The sequence below is a fragment of the Drosophila montana genome, unplaced genomic scaffold, assembly GCF_035044405.1.
Source record: "Drosophila montana isolate Dmon_TW-CO22-7 unplaced genomic scaffold, ASM3504440v1 contig_1181_1, whole genome shotgun sequence".
NCBI classification, from domain to species: Eukaryota; Metazoa; Arthropoda; class Insecta; order Diptera; family Drosophilidae; genus Drosophila; species Drosophila montana.
This window is the reverse complement of record NW_026996164.1, coordinates 52,148-79,409: the sequence shown is the minus strand read 5'-3', so window position 1 is coordinate 79,409 and position 27,262 is coordinate 52,148. Positions and strand designations below refer to the sequence as shown.

The following is a 27,262-nucleotide window of genomic DNA, read 5'->3' as shown; positions in this document are numbered from 1 at the left end:
CGAATCCGTTCTGGATGCTTATTTCTAAGAGTAGAGTTGTTGGGCGACCATCTTATAGGCTTTGCCGGCGTATTTGCCAGAGTGCCACAACTCAAGGAAGTGGACTCGACTGCTAATACGGATTGGAACCTTCAGTTGCTTTTGGCTGGTTGATATTGTGAAGTAGCGAAGTAGCTTGCCGCTGGTGGGCCTGACGCGCAGTGGCACTGCGTACGACGGCTCGCGTTGCGGCATGCTTTTATCATAAGCTTGTGCAACAAGAAACCTACATTTAATTTTCAAGGGAACAGCCCGGGTTAATATCTTCTTCATCATCATATGTAACTTATATCGAGTGGTTAATAACAAGAGCAGGTATATCACTTGCATATAAGCTGTAGTGTCGAGCTCAGGACACTCCTCAAGGGACTCCGGCCGCGATGCCCCTGCTGTTGGTGAAAGCAGCATTAACAGAAACTTTGGAAATTCTGGCAGCCAGCTAGGATTATAATATCAGGTAAATTGGTATAGAGAATAACAGTTTGAGCTAGCCTAGCATATCCTTATGCCACACTGTGCAGAGACGGAAGAAGGAAGCATCTCTGACCCCATAAAATATATATATTCTTGGCCAGTACCGATAGCTGAGTCGACCTACCCAAGCTTGTCTGTCCATCCATTTAGTCACCGCACCTGCCCCCTCCCGAGTAAAGTGAAATCAAGTGAATATAAATCTATTATAAAACTAAATTCCAATTTGACATACTTTTTCGAATTCCATAAATAGAATTTCAATTGCATTTGCATTGCATGCGTATATGCGTATGCTGCGTGCGTAAATGAGCTATTTTAATCCTGTTTTTTCCGAAGAATCCCAATTGTTAGTATGGCGTTAACATATAAGGCGATGGCCATTAGTACGTTCGGTGAACGTGAACGGTGAACTCGGGCATGAGTTTAATCTCAGTAGTTGGAATTTTTTTTTTTTTTAATTTTGTATTTATTATAATGCTAGTTGTGTCCCTTAAATAGCAATCATGTAGCGCGAGATACTTCTGATTTTTTGAAAAGAAGGTCGAGTAATCTCTCAGTCGGGCGGTTCCAATTCAAATTATTTACAATTGTCTTTCAAATACTTTAAGCACAATTGGGAAAAATGCTGGTTGGGTAACAGCTGTCTACTTTGTCAAGAGGTCTGTTTGGTTTTGGAATCCGAGGTAATGAAGTTTAGGAATGGCAATGCGTTTTTCCAAGAGAGAAATAAAGACTTATTAATCAAGACAGTGGTATATCCAATCTTAAAAAAAACAATGGCAGCACAGTTTACGGAGGTTAAATCGAAAGTAGCAAAACGATTGTACAAACTCGATTAAAAAGCTGCCAACATTTTTCAAATCCAATAGGCACTATCAGCGTTTTAAGTTATTAAATTAAAGCCAACCTGTCGCTTGATATACCGGGTCAATTCAATAGATTGCAGAACTGAACATTTTTTCGAGAAGGTTCTCAAACACCTGTGATTATACAAAAATAAGCTCTCTCCGCAGAAAAACGCGTTCAGTACACATTATCTTTTGGATCAGATCCAACGTCTTCTAAGACAACGCGTTTCATGAAACAGTATTTTTAGCGACTCCTAAGAGCGTAAAAAATAGTGTAAGCATTTCATGAGCTCTCCATGATATAACTTTTAGATGAAAATTTTTCTTAAGAGCAAGAGCTGATCCGACCTTAACTTTCTCTAGTAAATTGCAAAGTCCAGGGCGCCAGTCTTCTGCCTGGGAATAAACGGATACCGGGAAGGTAGATTCTGTTAATATCTCATAAATAGTTTTTACACGGGTAAACGATCTAGGAGAATCTCACAAACTATGCTTAGCATTCCACTCACTTACAACAATATGGATACCCAGTTATGTTCTGCTACCTACCCCAAGAATGGAAACTTGAGTCTGAATTGTGCTTACAAATTGTAATGGATAGTGTATATGCAAATCGTTGCGCACAAGCACAATCGCATTATAAAGGCCTATTCAACCCGGAATCGTTTTAAGACAGGTGTCAAGTTAATAGAAGTCAACTGCTGATTCACTGTCCATGGAATGCAAAAAATAATCGTTGGCATCGTTCACAGCTCGTACCATACCCCAGTCTTGCTGGTACACACACACAAACTCCTTTTGATGAACATATCCACCCATCTTAACAGTCTACATAACTGTAAATGCTCAAAAACTTAAAAATTACATTTAAAAATGATTGTTCTCTGACTTAAATGGTTTTTTGAAAGGCATAAGTTAACAGCTAGTATTCAAGTGGCCTTTAAACACGACTATAGCAGGATGGACGCATTTTTTCAGATCGAACACATTTCAATCTCGTAAATGGATTTTGAAAGGACGCTGAAAAATTTATGATTAAATTTGAACTTAGCAAACATACTTATTTTATCTATTACCAAGGCCTTAATCACAACAAAGGGAGAGTTCTTAGTTGAGAGTGATTGACGTGTTTTACTTGTGCTCCAAGATTTTTATATATTTTGCGCTTCTATTCTGGTTTTGTAGCTAAATTTTGCAAATTTTGTGCTTTATTAAAAAAGCTTTAATTACTTGTGCAAAGTGCTATCTGTTGTGCAGCGTAAGTCTATTAATTATGTTCTTTTATTAAACGCGGCGTCAGTTCCGTGTTATTGTTAGTGTCTGGTTTTATTCATTGTTTTGGTGCTCCCCTGTGCATACACTTGTTTGTGCTTGTGTTCGCTGGTGCATATTTCTGCTTGTGCATCGCGCTCTCACTAATTTTTGTTGTTCCCTTTTGCTCCAAACAATTTGTTTGTGTATGAATATGTTTACTTTCTCTATTTTTTTGTGCGCTGTCTTCCGTTCGCTCTGCGCTCTCGCAACATCTGCTTAACTTTTAACACCGGTAGAAAATATGTCGTGCTGTAAGAAACGCTCAAGCAGGCTGATGATTCTGCACAGCCGCAATTTGTTAATTGCTGGCTGTGTGAGAATATGATGCATGCTAAATGTGCAGGTCTCACTGGGCGTGATTGCGACAAGATCACTGCAGTTGCCAAGAGGGGCTGTGGCGGCTTGCGTTGGTCGTGCCCAGTATGCATCAACAAGCAAATTGAATTCTCCAGAATGGATAATTGTTAGAATTTTTAAACTTAATAATTAGCCACATTATCGCAGCTCGCGAGTAACTTTGACTCGAGTTTTGAGTTGCTTAGCATATATAAATTCGAGTCCACCGAATCGCCGGTTAGAGCCACAATTTTTGCATTTGCCCTCTCCGTCTGTCCAAACACCTACGCCTCTTTCGTCCGTGCCTAGCAACTTGGATTTATCCCCAATGTTGTCATTATCGACTGCTCCGAACGATTGTCCAAATATTACCCCTGTAGTATCCCCTGGAGTAGTCCCAGTAGACCCTGTAGTTGAACCCGCCCCAGTCAGCGAAACTGTTTCAGCCCTATCAGCTTTTGTCCGCAAAGGTAACCATGCACGCAATCTAGCCCAGATTGTTAAAAGAAATCATGGTGACCCACCAACTCCTGTTTTATCTTTAGCCCCATCAGCTCCTTTTTTGACTGTTGCTGCCCCTCGTAGACAAGTTTTTATGTCTCGACTTTCGTCTAACACCACTTGAGAGTCATTGGCTGCCTACATTGCTAGCAAATCTGCTAGCGTGTCAATAACCAAATTTACCAAACCAAATTTCTGCACTCCTCATGAAATAGCATCATTCAAAATGAATATTTCACTTGATTCGTTTCTAATCATTTGTGATCCTAAATTTTGGCCTCCTCATATGATAGTTCACTAGTTTACGCGAAAAAGCGAAACCAACCTGTCACCATTCCGCTCCCTTTAATACAGGGCAGCAACAAATCTTCCGACCTAGTATTTTTTCATTATTAGAATGTCAGAGGTCTCATTTCAAAGCTTAAAAATCTTTTTATGGCTGCACTCCCTTCGATTCGGATATAATCGCATTTTCAGCAACATATGGTCATTATTCGCCGCCAAAAATGATCTGGGACCCTCAGCACAGCATGACTTGATGGATTGCCTGCTAAACCTTTCCTTGTTTCAAATCAATTATATTTTTAATCATTTGAATAGAACACTTGATCTTGTATTTGTCAACGATTACCTTATTGCTAATGTGTCCAGGTCCCCTTCTTTTATCGTTCCTGAGGAAGTATATAATCCTACTTTAGAGGTTGCAATGTTCAATTGAAATACTCCTATTTCTCATTCATCAGCTATCAAAAAGCCCCACCGTTGCTTTTGCAAAGGAAACTTTTCCTTGCTTCATCAACGTATTCATGCAACCGATTAGTCTTTTTTATATGACTCTGTTGATATTGCTTTAAATTTTTTTTTATAACACCCTCAACTCCCTCTTAGATGTTTGTATTCCAAACTTAAGTCCTTCAATTGCTTCTTCAAAGCCAGCCTTGTTTACTACCAGACTATCAAACGTAAAAAATATTAAGTTAAAAAAGTTAGGTTTGAGTATTGACTTGGCTAAATATTCTATAGCCAAGTCGAACTTTTTTTTCTGAATTCTTAGTGCTACGAGAATTATCTTGCTCGTTGCAAAAGGTGATTTGTCCAAAATCCGAGACAGTTTCATAATTTTGTAAGCATGAAGCATAAATCTTCAAGTTTGCCTTCTATTTCTCTCGGGTTGGATAAATCTAAAATATTCCTTGTTGTCTACTCAAGGATGGTAGCTCTTCCCTTCTTCGTCCATTGCTAAGGCTTTTTAATCTATACCTTGAATCTTCTGTCTTTCCATCACTTTGGAAAGAATCTTATATCATTCGCCTCCACAAGAAAGGTGGTAAGTCTGATATTAAAGATTACAGGGGCATTGCAAACCTGTCGACTATTCCGAAATTATCTGAAAAAATCAGTTGTCTCCCCTGTTCAACATGGATGAACATGATCTATTAGTCTTTAAACTTCACCGCGTAGGTTTCCCTCTGTCTATTTTGCTTTGGGTTTGTTCTTATTGAAAAGGTAGGACTCAAAGAGTAATGCTGGGGCTGACTACCTCAAAACAGGTTCACGCTCATTCCGGTGTTCCTCAAGGAAGTTATCTTGGCCCTTTACTCTTTACTCTTTTTATAAATGATCTCCCCTCGGTTATGAAACTTATTCTTTCATACACTAATCCCCTACATAATTCTCGTGTACAAGATGATTTAAACGCTATGTAACTTTGGTGTACGGCCAATCAATTGCATCTAAATTGTTTAAAGTGTATATTTATGCACTTCAATCCTACTACACCTTATCTTGTCAGTTATACAATCGACAGTACTCCATCGCAACGTATACTAACAGTTATGGATCAGGGCGTTCTTTTTTATTCTAAGGTCTGCTTCAATCTTAATATTGAAATAATCGTTAATGAGGCCAAAGGTGTACTTGGATACATTAAAAGTTGGTCTAAGAAGCTTAGCGATCCCTTCATAACCAAACTTCTATACATCTGTCTTGTACGTCCTATCGTTAATAGCCAGGATCGTATTGAATCAGTTGAGAAGCAATTTCAGCTTTTTGCCTTACGAGGTTTAAATTGGGACCCCAATCTTCGGTTGCCATCCTACTCCGTCGTTAACCAACCGTAGGACAATTCTCGGTGTTGTCCTTCTACATAGGATGATTGTTGGCGACATAGATTCTTCTTTTCAGTTAGGGCGTCTTTAATTCTCTGTTTTGTCTAGATCTACCAAGAATTATCGCCCCTTATTCCTAGGTAGGAATAAGCACGTAGGTACGTGCACAACAGATTACGCTATGCACAATTCTTTTTGCGTGTTGAGATAAATAGTTTTTATCATGTTTTCTCCACCGAACTTTCTCTTCCCCTAATAAATCGATGCTTTCAAGATAACTTCGGAAAATCACTGACCATTCCCAGCTATGAGTAGGGGCATAGCTGGCCGGACAGGCTATAAATTTCCCACCACTGGGTCGGTGGTTTCCCATCACTATCTCTTTATCCTATCAACTTAAAAATCTGTATATCGAGTATAAGTTTCTTTACTTCATTAATAACTACTTTCTTTTTTCCTATTTATTGTATTTTCTTAAATAATATAGTATATTAAGATTATTTTGAATTTTTACTTAAGACCACTATTTTTTCTACTAACACCCTTCTTCTTAGCTGTAGGCTCCTGTGAACCTGTGAAAAGGGGCATAGCTGGCCAAACGGGAAAATAAAACACCTGTTAGAAAATTGTGTATTCTAATTAGGCTTTTAGCATTTAATTTTTTGATTTACATTTTTGATTTGATACATTGAATAATTTGGAAGACAATCGTTTTTGTCGACAATAAATAAATTAATAAAATAAATAAACAACTGGGCCTGACTACAGCGTACTAATCTACGGCTGGAGGTTTAGAAGTCATCAAAAAGCTGCAGCCCTCATTGGATCAATTGACTGTTTGATGCTTCATCAACACATTTCCGACCTCGCCTACAATATGTATCATTGCCCAGTTTTGACTATCCACCATCAAACAAGGGCTTCACTCATCAAACATAATTTATATATCCTACAACATATGTTATCATAAGATACGTAATTACTTCATCAACGCAATTTAAGCTATATGGAACCACAAAGTTCTATAACTAACTTGACAATACTCTATCCTATTCAAAAATGTTAGCACTAAAATATATACTCGCACATCTCGGAAATTGTATAATATATATTATACTAGCGGGTGTTGCCCGGCTTTGCCCGTAGAACGTTTTGTGCCAAAAATTCACTTCTATATAAAAATAAAGAGCCAAATGTTGGAATCAGCCGTATCCGCCCATATTAGTCTAGTTATGAGAATTTTGAAGCCGAAAAATAAACTATCGTTTATTAAACCTGTGACCCCCATTTTCATCCAAGAGCGGTGAACCATGGGAAAACGTATCAACTGAAACACGTACTCATTAAATTTTTTTGCTGGGATTTGAAAAAAAGATTGAAGCCGATTGGGCATTTATTATCAAAAAGAGGTGGTTCTGCAAAAAATATTAAACGATGAGAAATAAATACAAATAGCATTCTTATTGGCAGAGAAGAGTTTAAAATAACGAAATTATATGTGATCTCTTGTTCTAATAAGAGCAATATCGGTGGAGTAAGATGTGAAGATGCGAGATTACGCTAACGAGATTACGGGCTGCTGGTAGCAGGCCATGTACCCACCAGGGTGCTGATAAAAGGTTTTTGAAAGATAACTGAACTACATTATTCCAGCCCAAGGTGAAATAGCATTGTACCGAGTGGGTGCCGAACCACCTGCAAACCGCTAGTTTACTAAACAGCGCCGGTGGAACCCAGCAAGCAAACGGGAGCTCATCACAATATGGAAGGACCGTAAAACTGATAAGCCAACTGGTCTCCCCATCTGGAGATAGGCAGGCAGTCCACCCCAGGTCCTAGGACAAATCTAACTAGAGCAGCGTCTAGCTTATTGGACTGCTGCGTTTGCTAAGGAAACAACTCATATCAATCGGTCATGACCGTTTATTTTTTTTTAGATTGAAAATTTTTTTTTATACAACTGATATGAAGCTTAGCAACTTTTATCAGCGTGAGGAGGTCATTACCGCAGCCTTACATATAGTCCATATAAGTGTCCTAGATATAGACAACAACAAGAGCCAAATCTCCCACAATAAAAGGGTATGTATGGAGAACGGATACAGGATAGATTTCTAGCATAGCTCAAAGAAAGCAGAAAGCCACCACAATGACTTCAGCACAGAATCGCCTGCAACAATTAATGCTACGCCGAGGCGCATAAAATTTTAATGCAACGACTGGTGGCCAAGCTCAATAAACGAATAATGAACAAAATACGGTTGTTGAGGTTCTGTCTCAATGTTTGCTTCAGATTCGCTTCCACCACTGCAACACTAAAGCAGGACAAGCCCAAGACCATCCTCATCAATAAATGTTGGGAATGCAAAAGCAATTTTCTGGATTAGCGGCGAAGGATTGTAAGCTACTTGTTGATTATATTAAAGCTGAAATTCATACCTAAATCTTTGTAAAACAAAAACAAGGTTATTAATCCACCAATCAAATGCGACACTAAGGGTCAGCCAAGGCTTGAAGCTTTTTGTTGATTATAGTAGAGCTTAAATTCGTACATAAATCCTTGTAACACAAATCCAAACGATCGCTCAAAACGACTCTAGAAAAAACTTCAGGCAAGAGAGCTAAGACGAAACCGTGCCAGAGATAGCCGACAGTGCATCACCGTCAGTGGAGTGTAGCCGCACCACTAACGGCTTCACCAACGATGCAGAAATTCAAATTTGAAATTTACTTGGGTAAAAAAGACTGCAGCAGGGTGTAGCGAGCTCCGTCGCCCGAAAATGCGCTTATTTTAAATAAACGAGTAACTTTTAAAGCCTTTTTACAGATCTGGAATCAATCTTTTACTGGAATCAATTTAGCCTAAAATTCAAGCAACAAATTTGAGTAAAACTGCTCTATCCGACCCATTAAGTTGATCGAATTGGAGTATGACACTAATGTGCATCATTGAACGAGGCTCCCATTAAAGCTGTATACAAAAGATTCGGAAGGTCAAGTGAGATGTCCCCTGGTGGAATAATGCTCTCAAACATCTTAGGCCACAGAACCACTGTGGAAGAATCAAAAATTTCCCACCCAAAATTTCACTTAAGAAGCCAGATGGTATTTGCAGCAAAAGAGGGAAAACCAGCAGTCTACTGCTAGAAACTCACTTCCCGGGCTGTGTGGCACAGATGCTAAAGTGAAAATTCTCGCTTCCATTGAAATGAAAAACAGATGAGGCAGATCCCAGGAACCCAGAATCGACGACCCCGCGATGGTGTTTCCTCAAAGGAGTGTGGCCATGGAAAGTGTTAGCCCAAATAAACCATTAGGACTAGATAGGCATAGTACTATGCTTTTTAAGGCATGGAATGCATCAAGTTGTTCCGACTTTGGTCCGAATATTTACAGCAAGTCTTTTGCACGCAAATAGGTCACGGTTCAAATTGTGTTTATTCCGAAGGCAGGAAAAAAAATGCCCAATTGGCTATGTCATATAGACCAATCAGGTTTATCTCGCTTTTCTCCAAATATTCATGGGAAATCTCCTACCATCTATCAAACAGAGGTATACGCTATTCAGATCTGTGTCTGTAAGTCCCGATGCAGGAAAGTGCGGAATGCACATATAAATCTAATTTTTCTCAGACAGTCAGGCGACTCTTCAAGTGCACTAAACGCTTAGTGTGGGGTGGATTGCTGTACATGGCGGACATGCTACAAATACACATATGGCCGATGTCCTAGCGAAGATGTGGACAGTTCGATTATTAATCGTCTATGAGCCGATTTCGTGAGAGAGCTATAAACATCAGAAAACTCTATGTAACTGTGCTGGACTCTACAGACGTAGCTCTCAACATGTAGGAGATTATTACGCTGTGAAAAAAAAAATCAGCCGCTCGTAATCAAAACAATTGGAATGTATACATTTCAAAACAAAGTGAAGGCGTTTTATTGAAAATTGAATTACAAAAATAAATATACAAATATTTGTGTATCTCCCAGTATATACATAGGTATATTCTTATGCTACATATTGAAGTGTATTCAATTGAATACAATAACTTTTATTGTTGCAAATTTAGCCAGCACCTTTGTGGGGTGGAAGGAAGAGGAGCAACAGAAGGAAAAGAAATATGTATGGCTTGTCAGAATTTTTAGTGGCAATCCATTGAAATATTGATATTCGATAATAATGGGTTAAAGTTTTGGGACATAATCCATAGTTTAATATAAGCATCATATATTAATATTTTTCAGTATGCTTTTTGGCAACAATTTCAGTGACTTCCATTTGGACGACGGATCCAAAAGGTCGCTTTTTGCCTTTTCATTTGTTGAGCTCATTTTCAGTTTTAATTTAATCTTTTTCAATAACCCAACACGAAATAACATTTCGCATCTATTTTTCAATACGCCAGCCTAAATTGAGGCAATAGCAATATATTATTCAGTATGTAATTTATAACCGAAAACTTTGTAATATTCTACATTAGGTGGAAACCAAATATGAAACCGCCGTATTGGTTTGATTTTTTTTTTCATTTCGCGCCCGTATCATGTCAAATAAATATAGGCCATAGGCCAAGGAATACTAACCCATTAGTAAAACGTTTTTATACCCTGAACCCAGTGAAATTGGTAAAAATAGTATAATGTATTTGTGCAAATGTATGCAACAGGCAGAAGGAAGCATAATAGCCGAGGCGATCTAGCCATGCCCGTCTGTCTTTCCGTCCGCCTGTCCATATGTAAGGCAAGGATCTCAGAACCTATGTGCTACAGAAATTCTGAAATTTTGAACGTAGGTCCTTCTAGTTCGACAAAAAATCGATATCGAAACCCTGTTTTTTAAGCAAAGTGTCATTTTCTGAATAGTATAAATATATCAAATATATCATTTTATACACAACTTAGCTATAAATTAAATAAATAAACCAATTTGAGTTACCCACAAATTAAGCCACAATTTTAACGCAATGTTTTTTTTGGTAATAAACGAATATTCTATAGCACAAAAAGATTTACTGTTTCATCAAGATTGGTTAAGAAACACAAAAGTTATTAAAGAAAGCGTGTTTTGGCTGGCAGCAAGCGCAATTTGCAAGAATTTCTGTATACATGTACACACACACATTCACGCGCGTCTTTATTGAATTCTATCAACGGCATTGCAATTGCGATTGTATATTTTCCTTGTTTTGTGTATGTACTGCTATCTTAATTTTTTTTTTTTTTTCATTAACAATGAATTGTTGGTATGTCCATTGAGTAGAGACGGTGGCAAGCAGTGTGGTTGTAACGAGTTCGATTTCTAATGATTAATTTTTTATTTTATTTTTTCAGGGTATCCCCTATTCGGGAGCTCCCGACTATAGCTTCTTAATTATTTGTTCTTAAGATAATGGAAAGGCTGCTATGTCTTAACCTAAATAGCTGCTATAGTTTTCAAAATGCATGCAGGAAAAGGGGTAACCTCAATTTTAGAAAAATTCGCAGTTTTTACAAAATATGATCTTGTTTATATTTCCTATATAGAAAGATCTTGTAACAACTTCACGCCAAACATAGTCACCGGCGCTCTAAGGAACTTGGAGGTTGACTCGTAATAATTAACGAACTACGGAACATCTTAGAAGAAAACGTATTGTCGTCTTTTACACTTACAGTAAACCGGGTACGTCACCATATATCGCCTGCTGGTTATTCTCAACAATTATCTGGACAATCTTGATGTTCGTCTAAGTGATAGCCGACTCTAATAAAAAAGGGCCTATTTAAACTTATCAAATTGCAACGACCTGCAGAACTTACCATAACGGGTGCTCTTCGCACTTACTTACTTACTGATGCATTTGATGCCATTCTTATTTTCTTCTCATATAAACTCCCTCCGCATGACAGCTGCGATACAATTGACCACACTGCGTCATTTGGGAAACTCACACATTCCAGTATGAGACCCCGATAGACCACTGCAAATCCCTTTAGGAGACAAGTTTACACTTTACTTTACTTTGCAAGGCGAAAGCTTTCAAACCGCCGCTTCTCTCCTCTCTATACATTTTAAATTTTAAACCACTTCGAAATTGAAGAAGTATTCACCGTAAAACAAGAGCACGTTTCTCTCGATGATGTCACATCTGACGGGTAGACAGAATATAATAATATAATGAATATAAATTTTAATGAAGTTCTTCAAAAATATGTAAAAAACGTTACAAAAAAAAAGTGAAATCCTAATCGATTAGATAATGGCAAGCATGGTAGCGCGGAGAGCTTTATGTTACGAAGTGGTCAAATATTTATATCAAACAAGGGGAATATTTAAATTCCTACTACAGATATGATAATGGATCCATCCATCCAATTGGTTAAATAATTTTGCGAATTTGAGCTTCAAGCTAATTTGGCGGCTAGGGTACTTCGGATATACTTGTTGTTATTGATTATATTCAAATATACTGCGTAGAGCAGGAAGCTTAATAGGTCATCATTTACTCTATTTACGATTTAACAACACTCATTATTATGTTGATAAGCCTACGACAAAGGTTATGAAAGTATGGACTGGCCTTTTTAAATACATATACAATTGGAAAATAGCCCATTCCATGTGGTTGATACAATCATAATGTGCAGGTGCCATGAAACGGTCCCACACAATCGCATTTCGAAATCTGTGATGCTGTCATTACAAATATCCCATACCAAATGAGTTTATGAAACTAAGAACATGAAAAAAGGTGCTTGAATTTACCACACTTCTGAGGAAAATCACCCCAGATTAATCTGTTCAAAATCTTTACTGCTCGACTATGAGACATCCTAACGCCAAACTGGCGTTACGAACATTTTAGGTTCGTTCTATGCATATACACACGAAACACACGCACGCACGCCACTTTCTATGCAGCTTATGCTGCTAATCCTTACACTATAGACTACCTACTCCATCTGGTTAGGATCTTTACTGAAGCATGCAAATAATAAATAATACATAGGGAGTTACGAGCATACATACATATATATTCAAAAATACACACGCATGCTTGCTCCGCAGCTGAGATTCTTCTTTCTTAAGCCGCTTTATTTACTCTTAAGTTCCGGTGTTTATTGTCCGATTATTATAAAATTTTCTGGGCATATTTGGCATCTAAACCTGTTGAAATACCAGAGATCAAGAATAATAGCGACAACAACAAAATCGAATACTAACGTAAATCTCTACACTATATGGGCAGTACGACATCAGCCTAGTATGAATGCCTGGCCTCCAAGACAGCAGTGGAAACTGAATTGCGGCGGATTAACCCAGACGAGGCACGATACTTTCTTTAACGATAGAGACGGAACTTTTATGCTCTTCGCAAATTTTAAACTCCTACGAAGTCATATCAAAGGTAATGCCAATAAACACTAGCAGAACAGACCACGCTATTTCATTACAAGACAAAACAGGCTCGCTCCATTGCAAACTCAATCAGCATTAGTGCTCGCCAGAGCTCTACTGGCTATTGCGAAATCGGGGAGCAGATATAACACTGCAAGCCCCATATAACGACTTTTGGCGCAGCTGCAGAGATAAAGAACATGTTGAGCATTTCTTCTGCTTCTTCCATCCACTGACTGGATAACAAAAGATACCGACTACTTTAGTCAACAATTTAAGTGAACTAGCCAAAGTTGGTCCAAGCAGAATTACTAAATTCGCCCAGTCATATTTTTGATGATAGTACTTCCACGTAGTAGAAGGGTTAAGAAAAACAGATCTACGGACACACAACGGACAAAATTGGATTTATGCGTAGACTTTTATCTGCACATATAACAAAAACTACAAACATGTTTTTCAAGACATTTTAGACAAACTAACCAATAACGATTTTCACATTTTTTCTTACTTATTTATTATTATCATAACAATTTTGTTATGAAATGTATAACGCATAGGAGACATCCGACTCCATTATGTATATATGTACTAGATTCGCATCAACAGCCGAGTTGATATAGCCATGTCCAGCCGTCTGAACAGTTTCTGTTTTAAACATATTTTGAACTCAGCAACTGCGATCTTTACTAGTCCCAAACATATCTAAAAAACCACATCAAATTGGACTACTTTTTTATATGGCTATAATAGGAACAATCAATCTAAAAAAAAGGTTTGTATAAAAGCAGGTGTAAGCTATAGGTTTAGAAGCTTCCATTCCTGTTTTTAATATTGTTCTCTATTAATGTTAGCAACATTTTTAGCGAAGTTTGGCGAAGGGACTTTATGAAATACCGCTTTTTGTAACTTCTTCTTTTAGTTTACCTAAAAATATTTTCGAACAATCGTATTATACTATTTGGGAAAGAAAACGTTAAGAAAATTAAGTTTATTTATGATACCACACCCCATCACGTCAAGTATCTGTCAGACAGAAAATAATCACATTTGAATTTAATTTTCAAGCGTAATTAAATTCTCAGGATATTATATACCTTCAACCCATTTAAAAATAGTAAAAGCGGTATGTTTTTGTGAAAAGGAATAAAGAAGCATCTGCACAACCATAATAAATAGAATATTTCTGATCAGGACAAGTCGATTCTATTTAATCACGTCCGTCTTTTAGAACGCATCGACCTGGAAAACTACGAAGGCTTGAAATTTAAAGTAAATAATCTTCTATACGATACGCACATGGAGATTATAATTTTTGTCAGTACTCCCATTTCCATATTGTCGATTTTGTGACTTACTTCTTTTATAACTCACAAACTATTATAGCCAGATGCACAAATATTGGTAAGTAAACATTTGTATAGTATATACAGATTAAAAAGTTGAAATTTCTATACTATATTCTTTCCCTGCAGCCCCGCCACACTCATCACGCAAAATCAAATAAACAAATCATAGAATTTCGTCAAAACAGGTTTAAAAACACAGAACTTATTAAAGCAAACGTGTTGTTATATTAGAAGGCCACGCGTCATGTAGCCATGACACTTGTATTGCAAGCAGTTTTTGCTTCTTTAATGCTCAACTGGCCAGGAAATGAGTCGGTTTAAGGGGGTTCGACATTTGCAGAGGGAACGTTCTATCAAATTTTTTTTTTTAATGCAATAATATCCCTTTGGGAGAACAAGCTTCAGGATATCCATAAGCCGGCACTCCCGGCTAGAGCACTCTCACTTGTTTTTTGTTGGGTTACAAAATGCGAGTTGTGCAAAAAGCGAAATACTCTTGATCTGTGCAAGCCAATAGCAAAACTACAATAAATTTTAAAATTCTTACCTTTACAATCTCCATCATATTCTTAAAAAACCGGAGCTGAAAATTAAAACTATTGAAATAAACCTGACCTGCGTATAGCATCCACAAAAATATATCCCAAACCAGGTACATTTAGCCGTTAAAGTTTCGAGATAACGTGTTCACCCTGGCGGGCGGATGGATGGACCGATATCGCTTGATCGACCAATACGTCCATTGATGCTAATAAAAAATATATACAAATATTTGTTTAGCTGGCTCGAGGCCCGCTGTTTTATTAAAAAGAAAAATGGAACACACCCAAGGAAACAAGTGCTGCGCATCGGCAACCGTCTTCAGGGCACTAACACCAAGAGACAAAAAGCAATTGACATTAAAATAAATTAAATTAAACAATTAATAAAGTATTTATCATACAATATTATGCACGTCTGCGCTTCTTTACATGGAGATTGAAACTATTTGGCAATTCAATAAGAGTCTATACAATTGAGCTTAATTTTCTATGCCTATTTTGTAGTTAAGTCGTTTGTTGTTTGGTGTGCTTATTATGTGTACCATTTCCAATGTATGTCGTTTGTTATAGTGTTGTTCTTGGTGTATTTTTTTTGTTATATCAAAGTTTGGTGTGTGGTTGCTTTTCATACAGTCGGTCACGCCGAAGATTTAATACCCTTGCAGAGCCAACCTTTTAATAATGCTCATAGTGCTTTGCCCGTATGTATATAAGGAGCACAGGGAAAAAGGTTAATGCCGAGTATGGATATCTTGAACAACACATAATAAGCACACCAAACAACAAACTACTAAACTACAAAACAGACACAGAAAATTAAGCTCACTTGTATAAACTCTTATTAAATATCCAAACAGTGTCAATCTTCACGTCAAGAAGCGCGACCGTGAAAAATAATGTATGTCAAATGTTTTTTAATTGTTTAATTACATTTATTTTATTGTACATTTTTTTGACTCTTTTTGTTAGTGCCCTAAAGACGGTTGCCGATTCGCAGCCGAAATATATCGGAAAATACAAATTGAAACAAAATTGTTTCCTTTTTTGTTTATAATAAAATCCCAGACTCGAGGCCAGCTAAATATTTATAATTTGGAAAGTACGCCACAAAAAAAAATATTAAAAATATTTACTATATATAATATTTTGTGGTATATGTCTTCTTCCGTCTATTAAAAGTAATATGCAACTGCCATATTAAAGGGTGGAAGCTCCAGCTCCACACTCTTGAAAATGTATTCTTGAATAACTCGTATTTATTGTCCGATAGTACACAAAAAAATTAGAGCTGAAATTAGGGTCCACATGTGTGTAGTTAACACCAACAAATCGACATTTGTAAAGTAATGATTTAAGTACTGGACGAAAAATCTATACTTATAGATTTTAGGAAAGCAGGGGAACTATCAATAATTTGAAATAAAGTGATATGCGCGTGATATGTTTAAGATTTCAAAGGTAGGGCCCATATCCCTTAGATAGGTGTGAAAACAACAGGATGAGATACATAAATATAGATTTGGCTGATATTTTACAATACAAATGCATTTGTACACACATAGATTTCTTACGAGTTAGGACAATCGGATGATATAAAATAAATGAAAACAGTTTTCATTTGCTCGTAGCAAATTTCCCAAATACCGAGTGTTAAGTCGCTAATATCATAAAACTGCTTTGGAAATTTCAACTTTCTGTTACGGCTTGGATGGTGCGCTAGTAGTTCTGACCGAATGAAGAGCTACGAAGGTGAAATTCTTACTGTGATTACCTAATGCGCTGGAGGTTCACGCTAAGATAGGGTTTTGGGAAATTTCATACATAGATTATTATTCCAATTAAGTTTTCATTAAACCCATGAAAAATTATTTCGCAGAATCCAAGCTTCCTTGGTGGAGCATTCGCTACGAAGATTTTTTGCGGAACGCTTTGAGTTTTTTCCGATCGACTTTAAACTTATTTTAAAAGAACTTTTCGTAAGAACTTAATAAATATGTGTTGGAACGATTTTGGAAATCCCCGCAACTGTAGTAAATGGCGGAAAACGGATGTATCAAAATTTGTTGTTTACCATCTAATCGGCTTCAAAATCATCTTCGCAAAATCCACCGCTTTTAAAAGGAAAGTGAAGGTCAAAGGATTATTGAACGAAAGTTCATTTTCAGCTTAAAGATTCTCAATGAATCTCGATGAACTTAAAACTGAATTTCAACTATCTATGTATATAAAAGATAGCTTAAGACATGAAGTTCAAGATAGTACGTGTATATTTAAATATTCTGCGGACTGGAAATAGTTGAACTTATATTTACAATTTAAGGCACAAAACTTGCCACGGGCAAGATATAATATATCAATGGAATATATATAAATTTTACAGTAATATTCGCATTCAATTTTTTTTAGTGAATTCAGTAATTTTTATGCATCTTCTGTATGCATATACAAACTTATGTACATACGGAGGTTCATTTGACCCCTTCGAACAATGGTATGCACTTAAGTCTGTCGACACGTAAATGTACACAACATACTAATGTAATAAATTCCTGGAGTTAATTACATATATTTGAATTGTTAACAATGAGTATCGCTATATAATAATAGCTATTTATATATTATATATGTGTATATTCATCGTCGTAAATGTACATTTCGCAATAAATTTACATACATACGAGTGTATATATCCATAATGTACAATATATGTATCCACACATACGTATATTTATATGAAGCTTGGAAATATTGACAACCTATGCATATAAAAATATTATTATTTGACATATCATGTCAATTTAAGCGTTTGTGAATGCTACTACTTACACATAAATGATTTACCAACTGTGCATATTACAAGCTAACGTGTGGTCTTTTATAATATATTTAGAGCACATTCGTAGTATCTTATACCATACCATAATTTAATTTGGATAGATTATGAGAATGTTCCAATATCAATTATACAAATTAAATAAAAAACGTATTTAATACAAATTTACATACATATGAATAAATACGTATACCAATACAAGAGTTGTATAACAATGTTGATTTTCGATTATTTCATAAAACGGAATAGCCAAAATCGACGATACTGAGGATATTTGCCTACTAGGTAACCAACATAGCGTCACTGTTTACTATGATTGAAATAATCGTAATTTTCTACATATTTGGAAAATAAATCGAAAATTAAATTAAAACTTAAACATTTTAAGGTGGACTATACTTAGATTAACTATATTTATTATATTTTTACATGTATACAACCCATCGCTGAGCTTCAAGAATCGAGGTCTTGTACAACTGAAATAGTGTCGTTTTTTAAATCCTGAACCCATTATATATGGGTCAAAATAACACTATAATGGGTTTGCGCAAATAAATGTAACAGGCAGAACGAGCCATCATCGAACCCATAAAAAACATATTCAAATACAGGTAATGCTTCGGTAAACCCTCCACACATAAGGAATGCCCAAATAAGTCGGGGATGGTATCGATTCCACGTAGTTTTTTCTCGGCGGCGGAACTTAACTTTATAGCGTATTTTATTAAATATAAGCAATTAAAAGTTGCGATAGCGCGGTGGTAGCACGATTGTAAAGTGTCGTGCAACAACGATACTACTTCACGATGAATTTCCGATAATTTTTGAACTATCGTCAGCGCTTTGAGATGAGCGAATGAGAGCTGCTAACTATCGATGATGAATCATTAAAAATATCGAATTTTCGATTTGGCGGAGGCTATTGTCACTAACCAAAAAACATATAGACCGGACAACCAGTGAAAAAATGTTGGTCACCAAAAATTGGTTTGCATCTGGTCCAACGAGCAAGTTAGATATACATATGACATCTTTTGATCGCTCACACTACAGGAAACTCCTTTGGCTTACTCTCTTCCATATGATTTGTGCGATAGAACGGCATCGCTGTTTTTTATCTCGCTCCCACTACAGGAAACTGCTTTGGCTTACTCTCTTCCATATGATTTGTGCGATAGAACGGCATCGCTGTTTATTTTTATCTCGCTCGCACTTACTCTCAGTGCTCTCAATGCTCTCTTTATGTATAGGTACCGTTTAAATGTTTGTGTGTGCATGTAGCCGCACAAGCAAACATGACCACAAATTCAATTTTTGTCAAAAGTCGGTGGCACTTCTTCCCTTTTGAGGGGACGAGTAATATGAAATAATGAAAGGGTTTGCCAAGTCGATGCGAAATTCTTGCATTTTAGCTCGGTATTGCTGGAAAGGGTACCTAAGCGTTGGCATGTGTGCATTTAAAAGTTTTTGGACTTGCTATTCACGCATACTTGCATATTTTGTATATGAATAGAAGCATTTATGCGCATGTGTGCCTGTTGGTCCCTGCCTGCCTGTCCGATGCAAATTTGACAATATTTTGTGATTTCTGAATTTCGAGCTCTGCGCACACACACACACAGACACAAATGTGTGTGAATGGGCAGATCATGGCAGTATGCGTACAAACTCTGTATGTGTGATAATCAGTGTAAAGTGTGATCATATGTGCACGCATATGTACATATATACGTGCGCATTGTTTAGGCACGCGCACGTAATTATTATTATAATTTTACAAGAATACAAATTTAGCTTGTTTCTTATATTATTTTTTGAACAATTAGATAAAGTGTCTGTTGGATATCCCCAAGCAATCCCAACGAGGGAGAATATGTATGGCCAAAAATCTTGGTTAAAATGTTAGCACCCGCCACGATCAGACAATGCACTTCTGCGCTGGGATACCCGTAAGTATCAATCAGCTAATCTACGAAAATAGATAGTTATCTCAATTGCATTTTGAATTTTTGCAGATGTCACGCAGTGTCGCGTGCCAAACGAAGGCGGAGTTGCAATTTGAACACTGCAAGGTTTACGCCTGGCCCTGTTACTCCGATGTTAATAGAGACAGCGTAATGCAAAACGTGCTAGTGCAAGTGTTTTATTCTGAACGGATTATATAGGTTAGAACTTAAATATATATTCCCTCAGAATCTTACCGCAGTCTTCCCTCCTACGGCCTTCTAACTCACGACAATAATGAGCTTAACATTTAAGTGATGGCGGCAACAAGCCAAATACAATGTGCCCGTACATTCACAGGGCAAAAATACATACTTTCAGAATATACTTAATACTAAACAATCGATAACTTAATTCGTCCCGCAACATCCCCGCCCCCGTTTAGGCCCTGCTTCACTCACATCCAATATGGCTAGTTTAGCCACGGGACGAGTCCTCAGTCGCACTCGATTGCCGTCCGCCACGCGTACGACGGCGCGTCGAGGTACTCCATCTGGTCCAGAGTAGAGCTCCTCCACTATGCCCCTTCGCCACTCCCTGCGTGGCACGTTTGGGTCGCATATAAACACCACATCACCATGGCGTATCGGCTCAACGCGCGCACACCATTTCACGCGTCGCACAAGTGTAGGCAGGTACTCCAAGACCCACCGCTTCCAAAATCGATCTCGTAATAGCCGCGCTATGCGCCACTGCTTCCTTGTGGCGCATTTCTCGTCCGGCTGCTCATGAATAGTGGGTGTGTCAGTCAGATTGGCTACTCCCTTGAGTAGATCGTTCGGTGTTAGGGGGGCTTCCTGATCCACAGATACTGGCAAGTGAGTAAGCGGGCGCGAATTCACAACATTCTCGGCCTCAATCAGGAAACTCTCCAACACGTGTTGCTTCGGTGCCACCTCCTTTACTGTGTGGCGAAGCACTCTCTTGACACATTGCACCATCCTTTCCCAGGCTCCTCCTTCAGCTGGGTTCGCTGGGCAGTTAAAAATCCATTCAATGCCTCTAGAAGATAGCTCACCCTGAATCTTCTCCGGCTCGAATACATCTATGAGCCTTTTGGCTTCTCTATTGGCCACAACAAAATTCTTTCCGTTGTCACTGCGCAACCTCAGTACAGGCCCGCGACGGCAAAGAAAGTTCCTGATCACGATTATGCAGGAATCATTTGACAGGTCATGTGCCAACTCCAAATGTATGGCCCTTGTTGTCAGACACGTAAACAAGGCAACCCATCTCTTTTCCTTTCGACGTCCGATGGTCACAAGAAGTGGTCCAAAGTAGTCCAGACCCGTAAACTTAAATGGCCATCCATTGGCCTCCAGTCTGTCCTCTGGCAAAGGACCCATTATAGGTGGCGCTGGCTGCTCTCTATGTAGCTTGCACACACTAAATCCAGATATTACTGTACGCAACACTCGACGCAGCTTTGTTATCCAAAATCTGGTCCTGATGTCGCCCATCGTTGCATCCACGTTTTGATGCTTCATTTTCACATGGTAGTGATACACAATCAGTTCCGTCAGTGCGTGCCGGTGTGACAAGATTATTGGCCTTCTCGCACTATGCGGTATACACAGTGCGGCATCGATCCTGCCATACGCACGCAAGACTCCATTGTCATCCAAGTAGGGCGCCAGCCCTCTTATTTCGCTTCGATGACCGACTGATTCTCCATTGTACGAGGCTCGAACCTCGTCAGGGAATGCTTCTCATTGCGCTCGCCGTATCAGCAAGTTCTCAGCGTCCTCAGATTCCGTAGCGGTGAGGCCGAATCTCTCAAGCTCAGTCCTATGTCCACGGCACCAGCGCGTGAACCTTAGAACCCAAGCCGTCGTCCTCACCAGCCGACTGTAGCTAGAGAATCTCTGAAATGAAATGAAAAAGTTATTTGCTGCAACTAAGGCAAATTCACTCGGCATCTCTTCTTCATCATCGCAGGATGAGTGTTCGGTGCCCGGTTCGGGCTGCGGCCAGCTGCTTTCCGGCTGCCGCAAAAATGTTGGCCCGTCTAACCATCGTGACCGTTGGCTGAGGTCTACGTGGCAGTGCGGCCTGGTTGCGTCGTCTGCTGCATTTTCAGCAGTAGGTACCCATCTCCATTGGGAAACCTTTGTTGACTCCAAAATTTCTCCCACTTGATTTCCGACGAACTGCTTATATCGACGGTGGGTGCTGCCTATCCAACGCAGCCCTGTCTTTGAGTCGGTCCATAGTATGGCATCGCTGATCGCTATACTGTGCTCCTTTTTGACAGTGTCCATCAGCCTCGTTCCTAACACAGCAGCTTGCAATTCCAGTCGTGGAATTGACATCGTTTTCATTGGGGCACATTTCGTCTTGGCACATACGAAGCATACTCGCACGTCGTTGTTGTCGTAGGTTACCCTTAAGTAAGCCACAGCTGCGAATGCTGACTGGCTAGCGTCGACAAAAACGTGCAGTTGTATTGCCCGCACGGGTATTGGGCCAAAGTAATGGCGCGAGCTTCGAAATCCTTCCACATTGTTCATATCCTGAAGCCATTTACTAAAGGCGCGGGCGATCTCATCTGGTAAGGGTTCATCCCATTGCACATTTCGTCGCCAGATCTCACGCATAAGTAACTTTCCAGTTATCATGAGACAGCTAAGAAATCCCAAAGGATCAAATGTTGACATGATCAAGCTCAAGAATTCCCTCTTCGTAGGTACTCGCTCCAAATTTAGCACACATCGGGGTACTTTGTGGTACTTCATGTTGAATTTGAAATCGTCCGTGGCTGGCTGCCAACACATGCCCAGAATCTTTTCTTCAGCTTCGCCGCATCCGATGCTCCTAGCAGCCCAGTGTTTGCCCAGGGCGTCGGCTACGGTTGGCGAACTAGAAGTAAACTGGCACAATTCAAATCCAGCATTTGCATGTATTTCTCTTATTCTTGTTGATATGGCGATGGCGTCGCCTTCACTATCAAAACTATCCACATAGTCGTCCACATAATGACATTCAAGAATAGCTTTAACCGCGCGAGGGTCTGAATCCTGATACTGCAGGGCATTCAAGGTCTTCACATAGTGCGCGGTGATTGGCGAGCATGCTGCTCCAAATGTCATTACCCTCATCTCATAAACATCAGGCTCCCGGCGATCATCGCCGTTTCGCCACAAGAGTCGCTGGGCGCATCTATCCTGCGGTCGAAACAACACCTGATGGAACATCTCTCTGATGTCTCCACAAACGCCAACCGCACCTTCCCGGAAATGGAAGAGAACAGCCGGCAGCGACTTGTAGTGCTGCGGCCCCTTGGATAATGCCATTTCAAAGAAATGTCACCGACCTTTGCTGCCGCGTCGAACACCAGTCTTATCTTACCGGGCTTATTTGGATTTTCAACTCCAAAATGCGGCAGATACCAAAGTTTGTCATGATGCTTCAAGCGTCGAGCATATCCTTTATGAACATAATCGTCCATAATTTTCATATAGGCTCGTTTAAACTGATCGTTACGCTTCATCTTTCTCTCAATGTACACCAATCTTTTGTATGCCATATCGTAGCTTCGTGGCAACTCAACATTATCACGGTTCCATAATAAACCTGTCTGGTAACGATCCCCTATTTTCACCGTGGTGTCTTCGAGTATCTTTTGCGCTCGTGCATCGTCGCTGGCTGCGACTGGTGACGTAAGCTTCACACCGAAGTTCTCGATATCAAAATAGTCGTTTACCATCTTTTGGATTGCATCCTCCTGCGACACTGCTAGGAGGCATGACTTTGTTGACGTTGCCGTCAGCTGACCTCTTACCGGCCCAAAAACCACCCATCCAAGTTCGGTGGCTGCAGCATATGGTCCCTGTGGTGCAAACCTTCTTGTTTGCATTGGCAGTCCAAGATGCGCATGGTCAAGTCCAATCAGAAGTTTTGGTACCGCCCCGCGATACGGTTTCATTGGAAGTCGTGCACCGTTGTCCAACATTTGTACATCACGTCGATGCAGACTTTGCATTGGTAAGCTCAAGTTGGACACGGCGTACACATTTCGCAGCACATAACGTTTGCGTTTGTCCGCTCCACTAATTTCCGTGCTTACCACTGTGGTCGGCTCTCTGGTTGCTCTTCCACCAAACCACTGTATATTTAGTTGCCTGCGTTCCCCTTTGACATCTAGGTCGCGCAGTAGCTCGTCGTCTATCATAGTTACGGACGAGCCCTCGTCGAGGAGCGCATACGTATCGATCCGCTTATTGGCCCCGTGCAATGTCACTGGCAATATGCGGAATAGTAGGCGTTCTCCATCCGAATCGACACAACTTAAATTCCTTTGTTGCGTCAATTGAGCATCCACTGGCTGCGGTGCTCTTGTGTGCGGATCCGCTGGCTGCGGCATCCGTCCAATATTCATCACTCTATCACCTGCTGGCTGCGGTGCATTGTGACTCATAGCATCATGATCATGTAAAAGGCGATGATGCCTCTTCCGGCATCCATTGACTTGAAATTCGTTTGCCCTTTTGCAGACTCTTGCCATGTGGCCATCTCGTAGGCACGAGAAACAAAGCCGGTGCCTTTTTAGAAACGTCCACCTTTTTAGCGGAGAGGCTAAGTTAAACTCGTTGCAGTCCCTGACTGCGTGTTGTCCATTACAGATTGGACACTGTTTGGTGCGACCTCGGTGTCGCCCTCCATTATTCTGGTCAATGCTGGCATGCAGCACTCTACGCTTCTGCTCCTTACCATCGACGTCCACAATCGTGCATACCAAATTGGCGTAGTCCGTTAACCACTCGCTTAAATGTACGACAGTCGGGAAAGGCCTAATCGTAGCTGCATGTCTGGCCCACTCCACCCTCTTGCTTGGTGGTAGCTTAGCGACCAAATCCTCCATCAGTGTAGGATTCGCTAAATGCTGTTCTCCGTTAGCTGATTGTAGAAAGGCGGCAAGGTTACTCACTCGTGTAGCAAATGGCACGATTTTCGCTATGCTGTGCTCTTGAATTGGCTGCACCTCTCGAATACTAATTAGCTGGCTACGTATTAGTTGTTCTGGGCGGCCGTATCTAAAACGTAATTGTTCCATCACGTTGTTCACATTCCTGGGATGTATGAGCAACGACTTCACAGTATCACGTGCTTCGCCTTTGAGTGCCTTCAACAATCGCTGGTTATTCTCCAGATTCTTACAGTTGTACGCCAAAGTTGTTTCCGTAAACGCGCAGAAGAATATAGGCCAATCCTCAGGTTGGCCTCCAAACTCGGGTAGATCTGGTAATTTGCGTAGCAGGCATACATCGTTCCTGGGTGTCGCCCATGCGAAGTTCCCAGTTGCCTGCGTTGGCTCCAAAATGATCACAGGTTGGTTCTCTTGTGCCGGCGTGTAGCTGAGCGTTGACTGCGCAATGCCTGCAGAACAATATGGCGTCGAGCGGCTTGATGTTGTAGAACAGTTATCCATAACTGGAGCTCGTTCTACCGTTTGCAACTGTGGTCCCAAATTTCCACTCAATGAAGTAGGCAATGCCTCACTCAAAGATGGCGATCTGCTCAAAATGGCAGTTCCACGCAATATTGCAGTTTCACTCAAACTAACACTTGAATTTGGGACTCCACTCATAATTGCAGTTTCACTCAAACTTCCACTCGACGATGGCTCTCCACTCAAAAATGGCGGCAGGTTAGCTGTACGACCCACGCCAGCATCACTCAATTTAACGGGATCAGTAACTGTACTCACATGTGCTTGACCAGTTTTTGACCTCTGCAACTCGTGCTCTAGCGCAGCGACTCTCTTTATCAAATCCATGACTTGAGCACTTGAGAGTTGCGTGCTTGGGCTTGGCGCTCCTGTCAATATGCTGGCTCGTGCACTCACTCCTGCGGCCACAGTGCCGGCAGGTTGTAAACTTGTGCCCACATCCACGGTGCTGGGGCTTTGTGGCGCGCTCACAGCGGGAACTTGCATTTGTGATACAGTGCTCACCATTCTACTTGTCCGCTTCGGCTGCGCCTCACTCGCCGTGGTAGTTATCTCCTGGCCATCATTCAGGCGTGGGCTTTTCCTGGGAGACCGTTGTGTCATCCTGTTCAGCTCGGAGATGACTTCTACTATATTTTACGCTGGCTGCGTACCAATGGTAACTCTATAACTGGGGTGGAGGCCCTGCCTGTGCTGTGTCTATCTACACGCACTGTAACTCCAAACTTACACCACGTCGTGTCTCCAGTGCAAGTCGCCCTTGCAGTTTCTTACAATAAGAACTGCGAATAAAAGATCATGTCGCGTGCCAAACGAAGGCGGAGTTGCAATTTGAACATTGCAAGGTTTACGCCTGGCCCCTGGCCATGTTACTCCGATGTTAATAGAGACAGCGTAATGCAAAACGTGCTAGTGCAAGTGTTTTATTCTGAACGGATTATATAGGTTAGAACTTAAATATATATTCCCTCAGAATCTTACCGCAGTCTTCCCTCCTACGGCCTTCTAACTCACGACAATAATGAGCTTAACATTTAAGTGATGGCGGCAACAAGCCAAATACAATGTGCCCGTACATTCACAGGGCAAAAATACATACTTTCAGAATATACTTAATACTAAACAATCGATAAATTAATTCGTCCCGCAACACGCAGGTTAACACGCAAAGTGTAACAGCGACCCAAGGCGACGATAATGAATGTTTGAGATAATTGTGGTAAACTTTAACAGATGCGTCTGACCCAGCAACAGAAATTCCACATTGGCCTCAAGCTAAGGTCATTATGCCCCTTAATGCCTACGTTGTTTAAACTGCTTCAAAATCTATAAATAATATTCTTTTGTTTGATTTTTTAAACAAATATTTTAGTAAATATAAATATCTTGATAATGTTGACTGGTGTAAATCTTTTTATTAATGCATCTTTTAATTTGGTATTAATATATGATCCCTTAGTTTAGAGACAGCAGGACTTTGCGTTTGTGACTCATTGCATCATTCTTTGACATTATTGGTAACTGAATTTTTCACTCCATGTAAAATAAATATTCTAATACAAACTTATTATTGTTATCCACAGTATACATACCAGGAACGTCCGTATGAGTGCAATGTGAGCCTTAATAACGCGAAAGCTAGTTGACTTAGACGTGCAGATGCAGAAACCTACTAAAAATTATATGTTGATCTGTTGCAATCGACTAAGCATTGGGATATTTCGGATGAGTGATATTTTGTTGCTTACCGTCGTCCGGTTCACTTCAAACGAATTTTTAAATATATATTTAAAATATATTATAAAATGTCAGGTTCATTGTAGTGCAGAAAGATACTAATATGCCAAGCGCAAGAATGGGGGAAATTAATTATTTAAAATTTGATTATACAAATTTAATGAAATAACTAGAAATGGTTAAAGCCGAATTGTAAACGCTAGTCATTTATACATATTTTAAAAATTAATCTTAAAATTCTATTAATAATATTAAACATAAATATAATTAATAAATCAATTTTTATATATAATATTATTTTTTAAATTTATTATATAACCACATTTAATAGCTTACATTAATTACAA

At 39.5% G+C, this 27,262-nt stretch overlaps 3 protein-coding genes across 7 annotated transcripts in view; all 3 read right to left on the bottom strand.

The window, feature by feature from the left end:
* Stim (stromal interaction molecule) overlaps nucleotides 1-17,922 on the bottom strand; it is a 209,110-nt gene extending 191,188 nt beyond the window's left edge. Inside the window, exons 1-2 of one of the 5 annotated variants that reach the window (XM_064700724.1) lie at nucleotides 17,719-17,848; nucleotides 17,567-17,648 (exon numbers count right to left, since the gene is read on the bottom strand). The gene's annotated coding sequence lies outside the window, so the exon portion shown is untranslated. Of the gene's footprint in view, nucleotides 1-17,566; nucleotides 17,649-17,718 lie in introns of all 5 variants that reach the window. The other 4 variants (XM_064700718.1, XM_064700688.1, XM_064700708.1 and 1 more) reach the window with 4 other exon arrangements.
* On the bottom strand, nucleotides 1,721-21,216 carry LOC135441214 (uncharacterized). The gene is made up of 2 exons (XM_064700733.1): nucleotides 20,131-21,216; nucleotides 1,721-1,789 (listed from the first exon to the last, which is right to left on the bottom strand). Exons 1-2 carry the CDS (start codon nucleotides 21,214-21,216, stop codon nucleotides 1,721-1,723), a joined length of 1,155 nt encoding a protein of 384 aa, XP_064556803.1.
* Nucleotides 21,217-21,438: 222 nt separating this feature from the next.
* On the bottom strand, nucleotides 21,439-25,781 carry LOC135441208 (uncharacterized). Its single transcript, XM_064700727.1, has 2 exons — nucleotides 23,043-25,781; nucleotides 21,439-23,007 (listed from the first exon to the last, which is right to left on the bottom strand). The coding sequence occupies exons 1-2, from the start codon at nucleotides 25,779-25,781 to the stop codon at nucleotides 21,439-21,441; spliced, it is 4,308 nt and encodes a 1,435-aa protein (XP_064556797.1).
* Nucleotides 25,782-27,262: the final 1,481 nt, after the last annotated feature.

Excerpts from the sequence above, each read along its gene's own strand:
- LOC135441214 (XM_064700733.1), bottom strand. The coding sequence starts at position 21,216 with ATGAAGCATCAAAACGTGGATGCAACGATGGGCGACATCAGGACCAGA. Across the intron at positions 1,790-20,130 it reads CTAAACTAGCCATATTGGAT|AATCTACCTTCCCGGTATCC; the intron begins GTGAGTGAAGCA and ends AGATATTAACAG.
- LOC135441208 (XM_064700727.1), bottom strand. The coding sequence starts at position 25,781 with ATGACACAACGGTCTCCCAGGAAAAGCCCACGCCTGAATGATGGCCAG. Across the intron at positions 23,008-23,042 it reads TGTTCGACGCGGCAGCAAAG|GGGCCGCAGCACTACAAGTC; the intron begins GTCGGTGACATT and ends GCATTATCCAAG.